At 40.6% G+C, this 20,846-nt stretch overlaps 1 protein-coding gene across 1 annotated transcript in view; it reads right to left on the bottom strand.

Moving 5' to 3' along the window:
• LOC106611612 (gamma-aminobutyric acid receptor subunit alpha-2) overlaps window positions 1–17,459 on the bottom strand; it is a 60,359-nt gene extending 42,900 nt beyond the window's left edge. The window contains exons 1-4 of the mRNA XM_014212000.3: window positions 17,157–17,459; window positions 16,565–16,654; window positions 13,602–13,717; window positions 2,620–2,687 (exon numbers count right to left, since the gene is read on the bottom strand). Coding sequence (XP_014067475.1) covers window positions 2,620–2,687; window positions 13,602–13,717; window positions 16,565–16,635 — 255 coding nt within the window. The 5' untranslated portion in view covers window positions 16,636–16,654; window positions 17,157–17,459. The remainder of the gene's footprint in view (window positions 1–2,619; window positions 2,688–13,601; window positions 13,718–16,564; window positions 16,655–17,156) is intronic.
• Window positions 17,460–20,846: the final 3,387 nt, after the last annotated feature.

Below are 20,846 nucleotides of genomic sequence, written 5' to 3' on the forward strand. Positions count from 1 at the left end.
AAGCAGCACCTAGTGAGAGGCTGTGAAAACAGCCTGTAATGAAGCTTAGGTGGATGGCACCCTTTCTCTCTGTCTTATCCCCTCCAGACAATGCAGCCCCTATAACATCCATTACTGACTCACTGCTCCTCCTGCATACACTTGGGCCTGCCATTAATCCACACCGAATGGGAGTTTTATGTTTTTTCTTTAGAGCGGAGCAGCCTATACAAGGTGAGGTCCCTGGTGTTAGTGCCATGTACCTATCCTGCTTATCCAACCCCACTACTTGATCTAGCAGCCCTGGAGAAGTGGCGCCATGAGATACAGTGCTGATGTAGAACAATCTCTCTCTCTCTCTCCTCCTGCTTCTCCCTTCATTCTCCAAAGGATGCCTGGCTTGTTACAGCCTCCGGGGCAAAGGGTATTGAAAGAGGTGTGCATGTGTGCTTACTAGCTGTGTTCAAAATCATATGAGCTGGAATGAAAAACATGCCTTAGGTGTGAGCACATCACAGCTTATGAGACCACATGGGCAATGAAAACAGTCAATTCATCATTTTACCTTCAGCCACTAGCGATTTGATGGCAACAACAGATAACAATATTCTGTGCTTTATCAAAGTAGATTTGCACCTCATGTAGTCCACTGGACTCAGTATGGAAATCCCAAAGATTGCTATGTGGCGTTATCAATCATGTCTACAAGCTACCATCAACCATGCACACATTAAACGATCATACTGATCGTCTCCCTAGGTGTTTAAGGCATGGCTTTGCATCAAGACGATCGTACACATCTTAAGTTAACGCTCCTTACCACGACATGGGACACACTCGCCTAGTGAATACTTAATGGAAACTTATGCCTAATGTATAGGTTGCTTTTAGGGGTGATAGGTTTTGAATTCTGCATTGCTCTTCAAATATCATAATTGTTTCATAGATAACAGTTGATTCGTAGTTGTTGGAGCCAATTTGGGTGCATCTTATATTACGGTAATATTCAGGCAATTACACTCCCGGCCACACAGACAACATATACAGAACAAACACACAGGCCAAAACGGCTCCTACAATAATGTTCATTTAAAAAATGGCTCATGTGGGATATTGCCATTTTTAAAATGGGACTGTGAGTGTGGAATGAAAAATCGGTGTGTGTATTTTCTTGAATACAAGCCCAAGATAAATGAAGAAGTGACTTGAATAACGAGTCGATTTTTTTGTAATTTTTTTTATAATTCATAAGACAAAACTGTTGAAGGAATAGGCACGGCTCCGAGTGGAAAAAGAGAACACATCTCTCTCTATAGTAAGACTGCTAAAGGTGTTGCCGTGAAGAGAAAACGATGTATAGGGATGAGCTCCAGGGAAGAAGAAAGAAGGGACAATTCTGCCTTTGAAAAGAAACTAAGAAAACAACATCAAAAGAAGAGAATGAAAGGAGTCCAGACAGTGAAATAGCACTCAGGATGAAGAAGGGTAGAACAATGTAGCAAAGGTAGCAACACAATGGGAATAAATCACATGTGCGCCTTATCGCTCCTTTTCTCTCTCCCTCATTCTTCCAGAACCTGACTTAAACATGTCCCTTGAACAGTGAAATTGAATAGGGGATGCAAGCTGGAGCATTGGCTACAGAGATCTTAAGTCTGCTGTGGAGGAAAGCGAAGGGGAAAGATTTTGAGGTTTTGAAAGGTAACAAGGTGTGATGCCTAGCCAGAGAAGAGAAAGAGAGGAGCGGATGGATTGTCCGGGGGAAGAGAGAGGGAGAGAGGGGTCTCTTGGCTATGTTTGAAGCCAGGGCCCTTTGAAGACGATCAGGGGAGCCCTAATCTTAAGGCGTCAGTGTTAGGGGGGGCTTTGGTGCTCCACTAGAGCCAGGCAAAGCTGCTTGGAACAAACACCAGGGTCCTATTCATTTGGCACCAAACTGAAGAAAATGGACGGAAACAGAAAGGGGCAAATGGAATCCATCCAATGAGAAATGCTTGTTTTCATTTTCAGTTGCAAAATGTTTTGATATGGTGTGCCCTAATGAATACGACCAGGACTAAGAGATCCAAATAAGCGACAGAAAGGAAAATGGTGCAGAATGGTGTCATGGTTTTGCAACAAAACAGTAAACAAAATACCTGAAATGGCAAAATCAGAATTGGGTTTTTCTACGTTCTTGTGTAGTAATTAAGAGCTCTGTTGTGTGGTACCATGGCTTCGGTGGTGTTTTACAATAAAGAAACGTAAGTGTTTACCTCAAACCATTCTTACAACAGTATAATATTATAGTAAAACACCACAGAAACAATTTATAAGAACCAATTTGGTCCATTCCTGTCATATCTTGTTTATCATAATTGTGTTGTCATGGTAATAAATTGCAGAGATTTCTACATAGTGGTACATTTAATGTGGTCAGGTTAAACTAATTTCCCTACATGCTTGCTTCACACTATAGGGTAGACCAAAACTGTACTGTGCTGGCCTGCATACTTTTCCATTCACATTGCCCATTCCAGCACAGTTACAGCAACTATGGTGAATGTGTAACCAGCCCAGCCCAGTACAGCTTGGCTTGGTTCAGCCTAGTTTGGCTCAGTGTGGTAACAGGGTACTTGTAAGATTAGAATGTGGTCTCACCATGTCTGTATCTGAAACTGGGCCAAAGCTGGTGACGTAGACATTGGTATTCACCTCTGTTACACGATCTGAAAAACATAATAACAGGGAGGATTAAAATAGAACAAACGAAGGCGGATCACGAGACCATTTCTTCCTCGCTGAACATGAATAAACAGATCTATTACTAGACACTTCAGTATGAATTACCGAAGCTCATATTTTGAGTGGCACTTCCCTGCGTTGCAGTAAAACAACACTTCAATTTTTACTCCTAACGACACCATCCTGTCAGGCCTACCTCTGTTCAGAGCTAGAGAAAACAGCACACACATTTTTGGTTTCTCTCCTGGGCACCTCTTTCATTAAGTTAATCTCTTATACGCTTGGGTAATTTCTTAAAAAAGCTTTCAGGCTTTTCAAGTATCCTCTGCTGCACACACACAGCAACTCACACACAGTAACTCACACAGACACTAACTCGTGTATTCTAAAGAGGTTCTCATTAGCCTAAAATAAAGTGCTCTCATGCAAGGCGACTCGGCGAGCGAGAGCAGGCCCAGTACGCTCACCGCGCTCTGTTCACTGCGTTTGCTGACAAATGACACAGAGACGTGTAATGGATATGCTTATTATTTATGAACTAGTACATATCGAGAGGAACAGACGGCTCGTTGGGTAATGTGTGCAATACATTTAGCAATACATACACTGGATTGCACTATAAAATAGGTGTTTAAAAAGGTCCAATGCAGCCATTTTGATCTCAATATCAAATTATTTCTGGGTAACAATTAAGTACCTCACTATGATAGTTTTCAATTAAAATGGCCAAAAAGAAAGAAAAACTGCTTAGCAAAGAGCAATTTCTCCAGGAATAGTTTAGCTAGGACTGTCTAAGCGGGGAGGGGAAAATGTGAAATGAGCTGTTATTGGCAGAGAGGTTGGAAACTCTCTTCTTTTTGGTCTATCAACACATTTACAGCATGGTGATGTCACCATGGAAGGCCAAAACTCCATTGCACAAATTGTTTGGTCAATAGGCTGTTGGTCAACCGAGATTTCTTTAGTCGAGCAGTAGCAAAAACATATATAATAATCATGGTGTACAAGACAGCTGTCTGATTCACACCTGTCTGAGAGGACTGATTGGTGTTGAGTACAATGCAGCTGAGGCAGCAGCGGAGTTAGGAGACGAAAACAGCACTTGAATCAATTGTCTAAGAAAAGTGAGAAGAGAGAGAAACTCCAACTTCACTAGGTCTATAATCAATAGCCTAACTGTTAAATGTGCCTGGCTTTATAAATCATCCATGTACTGTACACAGTTGAAGTCGGAAGTTTACATACACCTTAGCCAAATACATTTAAACTCAGTTTTCCACAATTCCTGACATTTAATCCGAGTAAAAATTCCCTGTTTTAGGTCAGTTAGGATCACCACTTAATTTAAGAATTTGAAATGTCGGAATAATAGTAGAGAGTGATCTATTTCAGCTTTTATTTCTTTCATCACATTCCCAGTGGGTCAGAAGTTTACATACACTCAATTAGTATTTGGTAGCATTGCCTTTAAATGGTTGAACTTGGGTCAAACGTTTCAGGTAGCCTTCCACAAGCTTCCCACAATAAGTTGGTTGAATTTTGGCCCATTCCTCCTGACAGAGCTGGTGTAACTGAGTCAGGTTTGTAGGCCTCCTTGCTCGCACATGCTTTTTCAGTTCTGCCCACACGTTTTCTATAGGATTGAGGTCAGGGCGTTGTGCTGGCCACTCCAATACCTTGACTTGGTTGTCCTTCAGCCATTTTGCCACAACTTTGGAAGTATGCTTGGGGTCATTGTCCATTTGGAAGACCCATTTGCGACCAAGCTTTGACTTCCTGACTGATGTCTTGAGATGTTTCTTCAATATATCCACATAATTTTCCTTGCTCATGATGCCATCTATTTTGTGAAGTGCACCAGTCCCACCTGCAGCAAAGCACCCCCACAACATGAAGCACCCCCGTGCTTCATGGTTGGGATGTTGTTCTTCGGCTTGCAAGCCTCCCCCTTTTTCCTCCAAATATATCAATGGTCATTATGGCCAAACAGTTCTATTTTTGTTTCATCAGACCAGAGGACATTTCTCCAAAAAGTACGATCGTGGTCCCCATGTGCAGTTGCAAACCGTAGTCTGGATTTTTTTATGGCGGTTTTGGAACAGTGGCTTCTTCCTTGCAGAGCGGCCTTTCAGGTTATGTCGATATAGGACTCATTTTACTGTGGATATAGATATTTTTGCACCTGTTTCCTCCAACATCTTCACAAGGTCCTTTGCTGTTGTTCTGGGATTGATTTGCACTTTTAGCGCCAAAGTACATTCACCTCTAGGAGACAGAACACATCTCCTTCCTGAGCAGTATGACGGCTGCATGGTCCCATGGTGTTTATACTTGTGTACTATTGTTTGCACAGATGAACGTGGTACCTTCAGGCGTTTGGAAATTGCTCCCAAGCATGAACCAGACTTGTGGAGGTCTACAATTTGTTTTCTGAGGTCTTGGCTGATTTCTTTAGATTTTCCCATGATGTCAAGCAAAGAGGCACTGAGTTTGAAGGTAGGCCTTGAAATACATCCACAGGAACACCTCCAATTTGCTCAAATGATGTCAAGTAGCCTATCAGAAGCTTCTAAAGCCATGACATCTTTTTCTGGAATTTTCCAAGCTGCTTAAAGGCACAGTCAACTTAGTGTATGTAAACTTCTGACCCACTGGAATTGTGATACAGTGAATTATAAGTGAAATAATCTGTCGGTATACCATTGTTGGAAAAATGACTTATGTCATTCACAAAGTAGATGTCCTAACCGACGGGCCAAAACTATAGTTTCTTAACAAGAAATGTGTGTAGTGGTTGAAAAACAAGTTTTAATGACTCCAACCTAAGTGTATGTAAACTTCCGACTTCAACTGTATCTACAGAAATAAGACAGATCCTGCTTCTGTTGCCCGTTTGAGTGTTTGTTTTAATACCCTACTGATTCTGTGAGCACCAAGCCTCATGCAACCACATGTCGGATAAACAACTTCACAAATTCGTCTGTTTCTAATCTAATCTTTGCTATGCTGTAATAACAGCTTTACATTTTTTTGTGTTAGACCAGCCTCTCTGGTATTATTTATATTTTAATTTATTGTTGTTTACACTATTCCAAATTGTCCATTTTTTTATATATATTTTTTTATAATAATAATCCTCCCTTTTCCTTGATCTCCTTATTATTATTATTATTATAATGATCATCATTATAACAATAAGTAATGTCGTTATCATTAGTATGCTCTGTATGGTATCCTTGTATAACCACCATTGAGCTGTAGGCCTAAGAGCGCATCCTGTTTAGTCTTAATACCGTAACTTACTATATTTCAATACTTACAGTATATAGGCTACTGTATCAATCAATCATTTTAGTTCATGTCATCACACAGTATGAGTCATTCATGATTTTAAATGCAATCAAGCGTTTTTGTTTTAAAATAAAATAACAAAGCGACCATTGAATAATTAGCGTAAACAATAAATAGGCCTAAACCATTCCACTTCGGAAATTGCATTCACAAATGAATGCAACTTTATTTGGTCTTTGCTGTAATAAAGGCTTTACAAAAATACGTTACAACAGACACTCTGGTACGCTTATAATATATTTATTGTTATTTACATTGTTTCAAACAGTTATATTGTAATCTAAGAGCAACTGTTTGGCACACATAATATGCACACAGCACTTGCTCCTTACCTTCTTTTTCTTGATCTCCAGAATTTTCCACAACTAATCAAATTTATTCCACACATCTGACTTCCCCTTTACCTCCTGAGCAACCAGTAAGCATTCCCCTGTTTCAAGTTTATTTGTCACGTCCTCTGCATCCATTTTGCTGTCACGTGTAATTGTTCAGAGTTTGTTATAACCAATTTATTGATGCAATTACAGGAATGATTTTCGAAAAAAAATGGTGGATTTCGGGAACATAACTTTTCAGTCAGAAATGGCTGTAATTATGTTGCAGCTTCAGCAACACGGAATGCGTGATACACCCTGTTGATGTTCTGTGGTGTTCTCTGAAGCAGGGATGAGAGAGAGGCCGAGTGCTAGTCACACAGTCACTCGCTGTCTTTTTTTTAACACAGCGCAGCAAGTCTGAGCCAGGCTCGGCACAATCAAATCAATTGCGGTCATCAGTCCGGGCTCTGGCTGGGCCACTCAAGGACATTCAGAGATTTGTCCCGAAGCCACTACTGCGTTGTCTTGGCTGTGTACTTAGGGTCGTTGTCCTGTTGGAAGGTGAACCTTCACCCCAGTCTGAGGTCATGAGAGCTCTGGAGCAGGTTTTCTTCAAGGAGCTCTCTGTACTTTGCTTCGTTCATCTTTGTCTCGATCCAGACTAGTCTTCCAGTCCCTGCCGATGATAAACATCCCCACAGCATGATTTTGCCACCACCATGCTTCACCATAGGTATTTGTTTTTACTTAACCTTTATTTAACAAGGCAAGTCTTAAGAACAAATTCGTATTTTACAATGACGGCCTGCCCACCCCTAACCCGGATGACACTGGGGCAATTGTGCGCCGCCCTATGGGACCCCCGATCACGGCCAGTTGTGATACAGCCCGGGATCTAACCAGGGTCTGTAGTGATGCTTCTAGCACACAGAGATGCAATGCCTTAGAACGCTACGCCACTCGGGTGCCAGGTTTCCTCCAGACGTGACGCTTGGCATTCAGGCCAAAGAGTTCAATATCGGTTTCATCAGACCAGAGAATCTTGTTTCTAATGGTCTGAGAGTCTTTAGGTGCCTTTTGGTAAACTCCAAGCGGACTGTCATGTGCCTTTTAATGAGGAGTGGCTTCCGTTTGGCCACTCTACCACAAAGGCCTGATTGGTGGAATTCTGCAGAGATAGTTTTCCTGGAAGGTTCTTCCATCTCCACAGAGGAACTCTAGAGCTCTATCAGAGTGACCATGGGTCCTTGGTCACCTCCCTGACCAAGGCCCTTCTCCCCCGATTGCTCAGTTTGGCTGGCCGGCCAGCTCTAGGAAGTGTCTTGGTGGTTCCAAACTTCTTCCATTTAAGAATGATGGAGGCCACTGTGTTCTTGGGGACCTTAAATGCTGCAGAAATGTTTTGGTACCCTTCCCCAGAACAGTGCCTCGACACAATCCTGTCTCGGAGCTCTACGGACAATTCATTCGACCTCATGGCTTGGTTTTTGCTCTGACATGCACTGTCAACTGCGGGACCTTATATGGACAGGCGTGCCTTTCCAAATCATGTCCAATCAATTGAATTTACCACAGGTGAACTCCAATCAAGTTGTAGAAACACATCAAGGATGATCAATGAAAAAAGGAGCTCAATATCGAGTCTTATAGCAAAGGGTCTGAATACTTATGTAAATAAGGTATATCTGTTTTACATTTTTTATAAATTTGCAAAAATTCCAAAAAATGTTTTCACTTTGTCATTATGGGGTATTGTGTTTAAATTGCTGAGGAGTTTTTTTTTTTTTATGTAACCAAGTTTAGAATACGGCTGTAATGTAACAAAATGTGGAAAAAGTCAAAGGGTCTGAATACTTTCCGAATGCATATGTGTGGATGAAAACACCTTGTTGTGTGCAGACTCACACTAGATGAATAAATACACTAGATATGTAGAAATGTTAAATATGACTCCACTGACAGTGACCCTGATGTAGCCCATTCTAATGCACTGTTTTAATGTGAGACCTTTACAATACAATAATACCATGTTTTAACCTGTGGATAGAGATCCTATAATACACTGCTCTATGATTCTATGGTCAAGCCTACAGTCAATAACACCATAGAACTAAATCATGAAAAAAAATAGCAGCAGCCTGTTCATAGTTAATGGAAAAGTAAACCAAATCATGAAGAAAAAAAATTACTGTTACGTACAAATAATGTATACTTCATACAAAGGAGCGGAGGCCCTTGAGGACAAATCACTTATTTATTATTTAGAAAAGAATCCAGAAAAAAATGTACTGAGTTACGTAGAAAATGATGCATACTTAGTACAAAGAAGTGGCTCTTGGGGATAAATCACTTCTTTTATTATTTAGAAAAGAAACCAGAGTGCATTTGAAGCCTGAGGATGTCAGGCCACTTTTATTTATAGCATCAAGTAATGTAGGTTCCCTTCTTCAGCTCAGATGGACCAAAGCGAGTGGTCTTGTCAAGTTCCCTTAGCTTGTCATTTATATGCGTTTAGACTTCCGACCGAGCTATCAAATGTCTAACTAAACTACAGTAAACAAGCAAACTCAATATATGAGTGCACTATTTATAGTTCAATACAAAAACCGTATATATAAAGTGAGATATTGTTCCTTCAATTAACGTGGAACATGGCTATGTGAGACAGAGAGTTCAAGAAATACAGCACAGATAAAGGGGGTGACAATCACACCCGGTCTCCACTTTTTTATATGAAGCACAACAACATTTACAAGAAAGCATGTATATGACCTGCCCGCAAGGCAAACTTACATATCCTCCAATACCTAATATACTGTAGCTGCTCTAAATGACATGAATAGTCTCTCAACACTGTACTGAAAAGGAGGAAAAACGCGCATTAGTTAGGAGCGTCAGGAAATCAAGAGTTTCCCTAGGTGCACATGTGTTGGGGTTGGTGCGTTTCTGACCCTCGTATAGACCAGTCAACAGCTACGCCTGGTTAAACAATCAGACTGGAAACCCAGAAGATTAAAGGTGCAGGTTTGCAGGTTATTCTGCCGCTGCTGCTTCTGCTGCTGGGTTGTGTAGTTCTCAAATAAAGACAACAACAGAACACACATGCAGTTTCTGTTTAAACAATTGGTGATGAAGTTGTTTTGGCTAGGGGGTATGGTACATTTGAAAGAAAACCTGGACACAAAGCAAAGAGAACTCTTGGGGGGAAACTCTAGGGGGAAAATGCAATGCACTTTCTAAAAACAAAAGTGAAGACCGACACTATTAATATGCAACACAAAAATATTCTGTTATTCATCGGAAGTCAAATGCGTCTCTGGCATCTAACATTTGTCGAACAGATGGCAAAACAAATGCAGCATAGGCATCAAATAGTACTTTCTTCATAAGCCACTAAATTTTGGGTTGCAGAAGTCTGCGGATGATTCAGTACCTCTAGGCATGGAGAATTGTTTTTTTTTTCCATAGAGAAAGTATGTCAGTGCTTCTATACCATACTGCCATCCAGGCAACCCTTTCCCCAAGCCAAAAACAAAGACTATCACCCATATGGCAGATACTAGTTTTGAGCTGATGGCCCCCTGAATCTCAACTTAAATGTAAAATGGCACCAGATTCTGTGGGAGGCCCGTGCTCTGGGGCCACCTGGAAATGAGACAGGATGGATAGAGGATGGAGCAATGGAGGGAGAGGTGGGTGGATGGTGGAGGGAGGAAGAGGCATCTTCTCATGATGGAAGGAGATTCTTTCATAGCCATACAATGAAGACGCTTCGACAAATAATTGTATGAATCGTAGTGGTACGATCTCACAAAGACACTACACTTCAAGCGAGGACTATTCGGCACTATCATACCACTTCTTCTCAGTGCTTCTAAATATCACATTTGATTGTAAAAAAAATTGATTTTCTTTCTCCAGGTCAGTTGCTACTAATCCATCCCATAATCCTCCATCATTGATTCATGGGCTGTGCTGTTTATCATCATCACACCATTATGTCAGTAATACCTTCTTTTACTGGACCTAGACTAGCCAATTAAACTAAACTCCAGGAATTTACAATGGATTTGAGCGGCGCCTAGTGTGGGCGAACTGGAGCTCCGATGTCACATAATATAAACATCAGTGCCAACAGAATAGCCCATAACTACACACATTGTTCTATGTAATTGCGGGCTATTCTTGGGTGCTGAAATCAGCCGTTTTTGATAAAAAAGCTCAAGTCCGCCCACACTAGTCGCCAATCAGCTATATCGTAAATCGTGGAGTCGAGTTTAGTCGGCTAGACCTAGGCACACATTCACCTTCAGCTCGATCAATACTTTCCTCTAGAGGGCAACATAATCATTAGGCGGAGGTTTATGCTGACCAAGTGTTTATCCTTTTATGAGCTTGTTAAAGGCTAGAACACACGCACATACTCAGACGCGTGCAGGCGCGCACACACATTGACCCACACGTACGCATGCACACACACAGGGTAAAGTGTCAAGGCGGTGAAAGATCACTCCAGTGTCTAGCTAGCCACTAGCCCTATACGGAGTTCTTTGCTGGTACATGGAAAGAACCTGTGGGGGTGGTGGTCAGCAATGAGATGTCTGATACTGTACATCAACCAATATCCATGATGATGCCTGAGGGCCGGTGTTCCATCACATAACGCTTCCCCCGTCAGAACGCGTCCCCCCCCCCCCCCCCCCCCACCCCCACCCCCACAGATCTCAGATTGGCAGAGTGAGATTTTGGCACTAAACTGTGAGAATACACCTCAATCAATTTCAAAAACTGAAGGAGCAGCATGTTCAACCAATTTAGTTACTGTGGTTAGATGGATAGATAGCTATGAAACATGAACCATTTGTGATTTCATGCACAAATTATACAAAACATGGATGTAGCAGCATCACCACAAGTATTCAGGAGCATGGTAGCAGGTTACTGGTATCTCGGTTGACATTAGCAATGTTGAAATGTGGACATTACATGTTGTCGTACCTCTAAAGAGAGAGCCGTCAAACGTCTGGTGAGTCTGAGTGTCCTAAATGCATTACTAAAACCACCTCAATCAAACAAGTATGTCATAAATGTTTGTTGAAATTCATGTACGTCAGAGTTGGTGGTTTGTGTCTTTTTATTCATCTTTTTTTATTTATGTTGGGCATTATGTCCCAGCCAATGTCATGTCTAGTTTAGTGGATCCATGTCTGTGAAATGTTAAGTCTATTTTCGATTGTCTAAAGAAACTACAATCACCATTCAGATATCATTGCTAAAATTGCAGTGAAAGCTAACGAGACTGAGAGAATAATGAGGTAAACACATCCCCAGTCCAGGCCAGAGCAGACGATGACGTCTGATATTGATGATGGATGTGTGCTGGGTCGGGGTCCAATGTCAAAGTGCACAGGTCAAAGTTTACTGAGGAGGAGGACTGAAAGCAACCAAGGTTATTCCGACAGATACAACTATAAATCAAGGGTTAAGACATAATGGGCCAAAATGACGGGCAGGTGATTTGCCCTATTTGCGCAGGAGAACAGAATTGACAAACAAATAATGAGAATGCTATACTGTACAGACTGTATGTCCACCTCAGACAGACAGAAATATATATGTTAAGGACCCAAGTGCAGATTATATATCATAAATCAAAATACTCTCCTCAATTCTCATCAGCTTTTAATTGTTATTACAGCTAATGGTCAAACCAAAGTATATTCGATGATAGCACATTCTGTGTAGGTTTACTGTACAACCCATTTATAAATTTGGCTTGCTACACCAACGCAAAACTACTTGTCATTCTGTGCAATACAATTTCCTCACCGTTTTAAAATGCCCCAGTGATTCCCATTTAGTTTATTGGATAATATCCTTGATCTACACCTAGTACTAAAATATAGTTTATGATCTGTTGTCACATTTACAGAATTGAGTTGATGGTTGCTGGGTGTGTAGATGAATATAGAATGTCTTAATGGGTTTGAGCATGGTGCCGACGTCAAGGGTTGAGGGTTTGATTCTGAATTCAGGAGCTTTGGATGCCTACCAATACGAGTTTGGAGGATAAGGAGCATATCTACCATCATCAAATCAACGCCCATTCATTTCTGATTGGATATATTCTCCTATTTCCAGGCATAAGGGTAATCACAGATTGATGGAGTGGACTGCGCTGATCTCTCCTTTTTTAAAGCGTGTCTTTGTGTCTACTGAAGGTTCCTAAATAGACCGTCCTGCCACACCACGGAGGGTCACTTGTTTTCCCAGGTGCTAGTGTGCTAGTGCAGCAAATAGCCCGCTTGATAAGGCGCCAGCCAATATCTTGATACTGTGGATTGAAAACAGCTGTAATATAACAGGGCAGTTTCCTAATAAAGTGTTAAGGGAACCTTTTTCTCTGTATGGTAGTGGTCTGTAGCTGAACTACCTTGTGTTATTGTGTACTGCAACAATTACAGTATTCACATGCTGTTGCCTCTGGGGAAAAGCTATTGAAACGTTGTCTCCTGCTGACTAGACGACACTACCTTTACTAAACAGGACTGCATACCAAATGACACCCTATTCAATTTATTGTAGACTACTTTTGACCAGGGCCTATAGGGCTCTGGTCAAAAGTAGTGCACTGTGCAGAGAATAGGATGCCATTTGGGACACAGATTTATACTGAGGATTTGGAATAACAAGCTCACTGATGACCGATATGTTCATGTGGTTTCATGTGCAGCACCACTAAATGTCATGAGAAAATATTGCCTGAACTGCGTTTCGCTGCTCCACACAAATTTAAGCTGCACTCTACACGATTTATGGTTGCACTATCTTTCACATTACAAGACACAAGTAGAAGCATTGCTGGCAGTATTTGTTCTGCATGCTGACTGTGAGGAATATGAAATACTGTGAGGAATACTTCCACTAAGATTCACTGAACCTGACAGGAAAACGAATCAAATGAAGCCAACAGAGTTAGTCATCACAATCTGTGATGTGAATTTATACCATGTGTTTCTAAAATGTTTGTCCACAAACTGGAATCGTATTCATAAAGTGTTTCAGAGAAGTGCAGATCTATGATCAGGTCACCCCTGTCCATATAATCTGTTCTTTATTATGTCAAATATAAAACTAATCCTAGATCAGCACTCATACTCTGAGACCCTTTATGAATACAGGCCTAAGCTTGTTTTGTCATGGAAAATGAAGCCAAGAGAGATTCCTTACCCCCAAGGCCGGGTCGAAGGCGATTATCATAGCCATCTAGAAGTCTGTCGAGGATCCGTGTGAAGAGAGTGATGTTGTTCTTGAAGGCATCTGTTGTAGGATCAGCAATGACTGGCCTTGGAGACAGACAAGAGTGTCAGATTGACAAGGCCTTTGCACAGTTATTCCAGAGGGAATGAAAGAGAGAAGATCAAGAAAAAAAGGTAATAGAACACACACACACATCTCCCCCTTTCTCAAGCATTCTCCCAGATGACCCATTTCAATGCTGAACATTTGTGTGCCATCTGATCTTGGAGCAAAAACACAATTTAATATACAAATGTGACCCATTTCCGGGAAGCCAGGCATATGACGCACGTCAGTACTTTACAGGAGAGGCTTCTGTAGGTAATACTTTGCCAAAAAAATGCATTTCGATTTGTATTTTATTTTAAACGACTTCTGGAACATGTGAGCTTTCATGTACGTTAATACAAACTTGTACACCATCTGTAAATATGAATAAAATTGTAAAATTACGAGCCTAGTTGGTTTAGCCACATAAAAAAAGTCAGGAACCTTCCCGCTAGCCATGATTGGCTGAGATAATGGATGGGCTGGACATGCCCAGAGATGAGTTTGGATTGGTCTGCCATGTAGCTGACTTCTGTTTATAACATGAGTTGCTCAGTGTGTGTAGATAATCCTCGCTACCAAGGCTTTAAAAAAATATATATATATAACGTTAACCATGGAAAGCTGCGAAAGTGTTACTACTGCTCTCAACAACATTGCTGCCCTAAATTTTGCAGGCACCATTGACAAAGATCAGTGGGAAAAAAAGTTATGACTTCCTGCACACGGTGTGAACCGGAGTAACTTGACACAACGTGCCAAACAAGCGCTCATACATGTGTACAGGTAAGAGTCTAGCTACATTTTCAGACATCACAAGTTTGACATTTTTTCTGAAAGTTGTTTTCATTGCAAGTTAAAGTATACTGTTAGCTAGCTATAGAATGTTTGCTTGCTGGCTCGCTAGCTAATGTTACATGTATGATCAGTGTAGTAATATTTTTTTTATCTCAGATATTGATTTGCATTTCTAGTTATAGCCTAATGTTAGCTAGCTAGCTAACATTGAACCTAGTTGGTTAGCTTTAGCTACCTGCAGATTCATACTACAGCGTTTCATGCATGGTGGCTAGCTATGGCAATATGTTTGTACTGTAGCTATGGGTTGAGATTATGGCTAATTGATTAGCTCGCTAGCTACATGTCTAAAAAAAATACTCCACGTCGCCAGATGGTTAGATGACCCACCAAGTTAGCCACGTGTACAGGGATGATTACGGCCATCTATTGTATTTCATGAACATGTCTAGACAATAGTCACCCATCCACTTAGCTAGATGTGGCTGGTGGGGGTTATAGAGTTTATTTCACATGACCCATCAATTTAGACAAGTGTGTCTGGGTAAGCATCATCTAACAATTATACAATATTTTTATCTGCACACGTTCTATTTTTTTTATATTTTTACTATGCAAATATGCACGTAACCATTTCACTGTACTGTTTCACCTTCTGCATCATGTGCATGTGACAAATAAACAATTTTATTTGATGTACTTTGTGTTTACCAGAGACCCTAATGTGAAAAACAACATGACCTGCACCAAAGTCAGATTAGGATATAGGCCAAGGACTAGTTAAAGGGTATTTTTACAACTACTTTTTGCTACTACTTTCACCACTTCTAGTCTTGAGATCTTTGGCTGTTTAATACACTACCTTACTCACTTTGTTTAGCACATGGCCTCACTAAGTCTTAAGAGGGTCTGAACGATGCTGAATAGATGTAGACAAACAAGAGCTCTCCATTAGATGTACCAAAACATTCAAGGCACATTTTCTCAAGTGAGTTTACAAGTTTATCAGCTTTCAAACCAGAATTCGTTTCCCATTGTTCCTCAACTGTAGTGTGTGATATACAATTTTGTAGTTCGGAGTCTCTACTTTTATCCAATGTAAAAAAATAAAAAATATCATTTAAAATGTTGCAACTGTACATAAAACCGAATTGAGGTTGTGGGTCACAAATGTCATCGGATTCATGAATCCAATAAGCGGAAGAGGCGTGTTTGAATGAAATGCACGTGTTTGATATTGATCATTTATTGGTTAATCAATTGACTGACATTGGTTTCTTGATTTGATTTGTGTGCTAATATCAGTCCACAAGCTATATTCGTGAACGCTGTTGGCACAGTGAGTCAAGCGCAACGTGCCAAAAATATTGCAACCACGAGACTTCCTAGTCCATTTGAGAATTACACTACGTGACTACGATATGCTGTCACAAAATAAAGCGCATGCCCCAATATGTGTAGATTACAAGCATGTTTATTTGTGGAGAAACTGTATAGGCTGTAGGCTACTGATACGGTACAATGGTCATACAGTACAAGGTCCCACTTTACGAAGTGTCCCAATATGTAGTTACATCGGTAAAATGGAGAACTGAGTGATCACACGGAATGTCATTCCTTGAGCATTGAAATGAAGTGCTATTTGCGTGTTCGTGACCCACGCTCTGATGATAAACATATTTTACAGAGTGTGGCTATAGCGATGAGCACTTCTCCATGGCATCATGAAAAGTGGCTATACTTCATCGCCACCCATAGGAACCTAATCCGATAATTACCCCCACTTCATTGATTTCAAAAAGACCCCCGTGTCGACAAAAGCCTGCTGTTCACTATCCTAAATACATAGGCTATACCTATAAAGTAGGCTACTAAAGCACGTCGAATCCCAACATTGTGTTATTGTAGTCTACAAAACTAAAGGAATACGATTAGGAAAAAATATGAATTCAATTACAAACTCTAGTGGTACGCTATACGTTCAGTTTTACTTTGTAATGTGACAAAACATAATTGATACATTTTTATTATTCAAGGTAACGACTTACCTCGTTTGCCAGACGACCGTCAACGAGAGGCAGATGAACAGACAGTGAAAAATGTAGTCTCTATTCCTCATAGCTGCATGTAGCCTACACCTACACAGCAGGGAAGACAATAATGAATGGAGGTCTATTTCTAGGTCTATTTGTACGGGAATTAATTCAAATTGCCAACTCAGAATGAACTCAGAGAATAAATACCCAGAAAGGCCTACAGTACTACTGGAAATACATCATTTGGACCCGCAGAGGAAAAACGTACATTACATTAATATTTACATCATGTTTTCTAGGGGGACTGCAATTAGTATTGATTGACACATAACATGCCTGTGTTGAATGATAATTCATTTCCACTGCCTAACAGAACATTTAGCGTGTAGTGGTGAACGAGTTCAAAAGCGCAGTGAACGAGTTCAACCACAGATCTGAAATCCCTTGCTTCTGTGCAGAAATGTTTGAGGGATATCCCCACTGAGATAAACTCTACATGATATCTAGGCTAGGCTACTCCTGGCTACTTATCGGCGGAGACAGACAGGAACTGTATCAAATCATTCTCATCACAAAACGACTTTTCATCAGCGAGGAGACTCACCTGGAATGCAGGGTGTAGCCTAATTGAAGCAATTATCAGCACAGAAATGGAGCCAGATGTGAAAGTTGAACCCAGTGGAACCACTACGGTGTACTGTCAAGATGGAATAAGCGTGCACGCGTATAACAAGAGCGAGCCTTATAAATTCAAAACACCAATAATTACAGTTGTGGCTAATTATGCACTTAATGTCTTTATCCTTTCCTTGACATCACTGACGTTCCGCGTCTAACATTTTCCCATTCTGTTTCCATTTCAGTTTAGCTGCTGAAAAGGAAGAACACACGCTCCGAGCCGCGACAATCTCCCCCCCCCCCCCCCCCTCTCTCTCTCTCTCTCTCTCTCTCTCTCTCTCTCGCACACACACGCACACACACACACACACACACACACACACACACACACACACACACACACACACACCACACACACACTAAACTACATGGTTAAAGACGGAAATAACGGGTCCTAAAGATAGTTAGTTGTATCCACTCAATGTTTTTAAACAGATGTAACAATTTTGCAATGAACACATGTAATTAGTCGGCTAAAGTTGAGGAATATTTGCTTATACATTTAAAATGAACATTACCGTAATCTTCATCTAATGGCATAATACTGTGTTATCTGTAATAATACCGGGTTATTGTATACACTGCATGGCATTTTGTTCATTCTTTAGAGCTCTAAGAAAGATTACACCACAGTTGTAGGCCAGCTGTAACCACTCCAAGAGCAAAACACATAGGAGAAATACCTTATTTCTGAAAGAAAAATGGCACTCTCTAGTGAAGGCAAGGAGTTGCAATTTTGATCTTACTCTAATCGCATTTTCCACATAGCAGATCCATTTTTTAAAGTAGAGAGGAATGTTGATACTTCCAAGAAGAAGAAGAAAAATGTGCATGTTTTAGAGACCACTTCCATCTGTAAGTTTAGTCTACTTATTTGCTAATGGAAACGCATAAACTGCCTCATTCTGTCTATATAGGCCTAGTCTACAGTATAATACAATTTTTTTGCACATCCCAACTATCAGATACATTGATTATGTCTCCAGTTTCTTATTGAAAAACAAAATAATGTGTGGCACAGTGATGTAGGTGGCTTGTGAGTGGATGGGGTGAAATAATTTGAATGGCGAGGAAGGAATACTGTACGCATGAAGACCAACATAAACACGGTTACAGTGACAAGATGAGAGCAAGATTTAACCGTTTGCTCCTTAGCTGAGAGACGGCCCCAAAACGTCTTGTTTTAACAGGGAAATAAATGGTTGCCTAAAATTGTAAGGAATAAACACACCACCTCTCAATCAATAACCTACATGTAAATACATAATAACAACACCGTCACTACATTTACATTAATATTAACCAGCACATGCAATGACTTTAGATTTTTCAGATGTTCACATGTTCAGATGTATCTGTATGGCCATACTGCTACCCGGATGTCACCACCCAACGCAATCTGTGCACACACTCTCCCACCTCTTTCCCCTCCTCCGTCATTTCTCCCTCCCATCTGCTGAATCTTTCTCCACTCTTTTTTTCCCCCTTGATGCCGCTAAGTCCACCCTTCTTTTTGCCCTCTCCTTGTTCTCTGTGTCATCTCACGTCCAGGCCAGCATGGTGTCAGACACCTTGGTAGCTGACAGACCAAGGTTGCGGGCAGCCGAGGAAAGAAATGTAGGGAAACAAACCAGCCGTCAAGGGGACCATCCTTCAGACCTAATATTGATTATTTGGAGAAATGTATTTACAAATTATTAAAGCTATAGGTTGGTTCCAGCTAGTTTGATGGACTGTTAAATGACCGAGGAGCATGTGAAATTTGGTTCTTAGTTCCAAGACTCGGTTAAAGCACATTCTTGTAGTACTGGTACTGCGTAAGACTACGATATTACAATAACTGATTTAGAACCTTCAAAATTACAACTCCGACCCACCCTTTCATTACAACACAATTTCCCACCAGCATTGAGCTATTACTGCAGCTAATCAGCCTGAGGAGGCTGTCATTCCATGCCAGGGACGTTTACATTGATCCCATTAGTGGATATACCTGGGAGTTTGTGACCGGTCATCAATGGCACTTTCACTCTCATTACCGTGTCCTTTAAGGGGTCTATACCCACTGCCAAGTCAAACCTGCAATGAGCAGGGTACACTAAACTCCATGGCTGAAAGGGAGAGCAGTCTGGAAGGAAGAATACAGTTCAATGAGGTCAAGCAAATCTTAGAATTCACAGGAATTTGCCGCACAAAAAATATTTTATCTACATTTCTGTGCCATTGGCAAAGAACATTTTATAGCAGCCAGAAAAAGATCATGAGAAAACCACAAGTTATTATGGCACATCATTTGTATTGCTAGGTGTTGCATCACATTAAGCTTACAGGACTCATGGGTTCATCTTTGGAAATGATGACTGAGTGACACGGCAAGATGATTAATGTAGCAGAAGGAATCTGGATAGGAATTGAAGGTGTGATTTGCAGGGTTGAGGAATACTTGCCAAAATGTGCACTCCCGCCCCTGAATGTTTCACTTGCCGCCAATACCAACAACAACCAGTAATGGGGATGACAGCATCCTCTGTTGGAGAAAAATATTACTGTTACTCTCAACATATCACTTCCCATGTTTACATATTTTTTTTTACATCTTTATAAAGAAACAACTCATTTTACCATCTAAAATGATCTTTACTCATATTTATCATCTATTGTTCCTCACAGTATAGCTATATCTGTGAGGGGAAGATTGCAATATTAACAGTCAAGACATTGACACTATTTCAATGTGTATCCAAAATAGACATGTTATTACATATTCTAATCTGCTTACTGAGGTGATATAGGGCATTCATGTGTTTTACGTTATTATAAAATGGCAAGATAAGATACTACTGTAATTGTGTATTTAAACTAGACATGCTGGAATTATTTGAGAAAAACGTATAACAAGGGCAATTAACAGCAAGCAGTGATTTACGAGAACACACAAATCACACACTTAAATCAGCCGTACATTATCATAATTTTGGTCAGCTGATCCTACACATGTTGATGGAACTGCCAGACCCGTCTCTCGCCAGTTGCCTCGGCAACAAGCTGTGCAGAATACAGATGAAGAGGCTGTCGAGGGTCTGTGACACTGATAAAGATCCCACTGCTTCATGAGAAAAGACAAGCCGTGTTACATCTTCACAGGTAGCAAGGACTCAGGAGGCAAAATTGTGTGTGTGTGAAAGACTGAGTGTATGTTTGAGTATTTGTGAAAGAGAGAGTGTGTTTGTGAGACAGAGAGAGGTGTGTGTGTGTGTGTGTGTGTGTGTGTGTGTGTGTAAGAGAGCGAGTGTGTGAGTGAGAGAGAAATAGAGATATGAAGACGTTGCAAGTCTAATAGGTTCAATGAAGTATGTATAATTGTTTAATTTGTAACAGAATTGGCTTATTAAGTCAATGTACTTTGTATATTATTATGATAATGTTACAGGATGCTCTCTAATGTCATACATTAGTTTCTCGCCTTTTCTTTTCTCCTTGTCAGACTGTACACTAGTCTTAAAATATCTAAAAATAAGAGAAAAAGTATTTGCCATTGTAACGACTGTCGTAGAGGGGACCAAAACGCAGCGTGTTGAGTGCTCATGATTAAATTTCTTTTAACACAGAAAACTAA

Source organism: Salmo salar, chromosome 09 (assembly GCF_965601325.2).
Source record: "Salmo salar chromosome 09, fSalSal1, whole genome shotgun sequence".
NCBI lineage: Eukaryota > Metazoa > Chordata > Actinopteri > Salmoniformes > Salmonidae > Salmo > Salmo salar.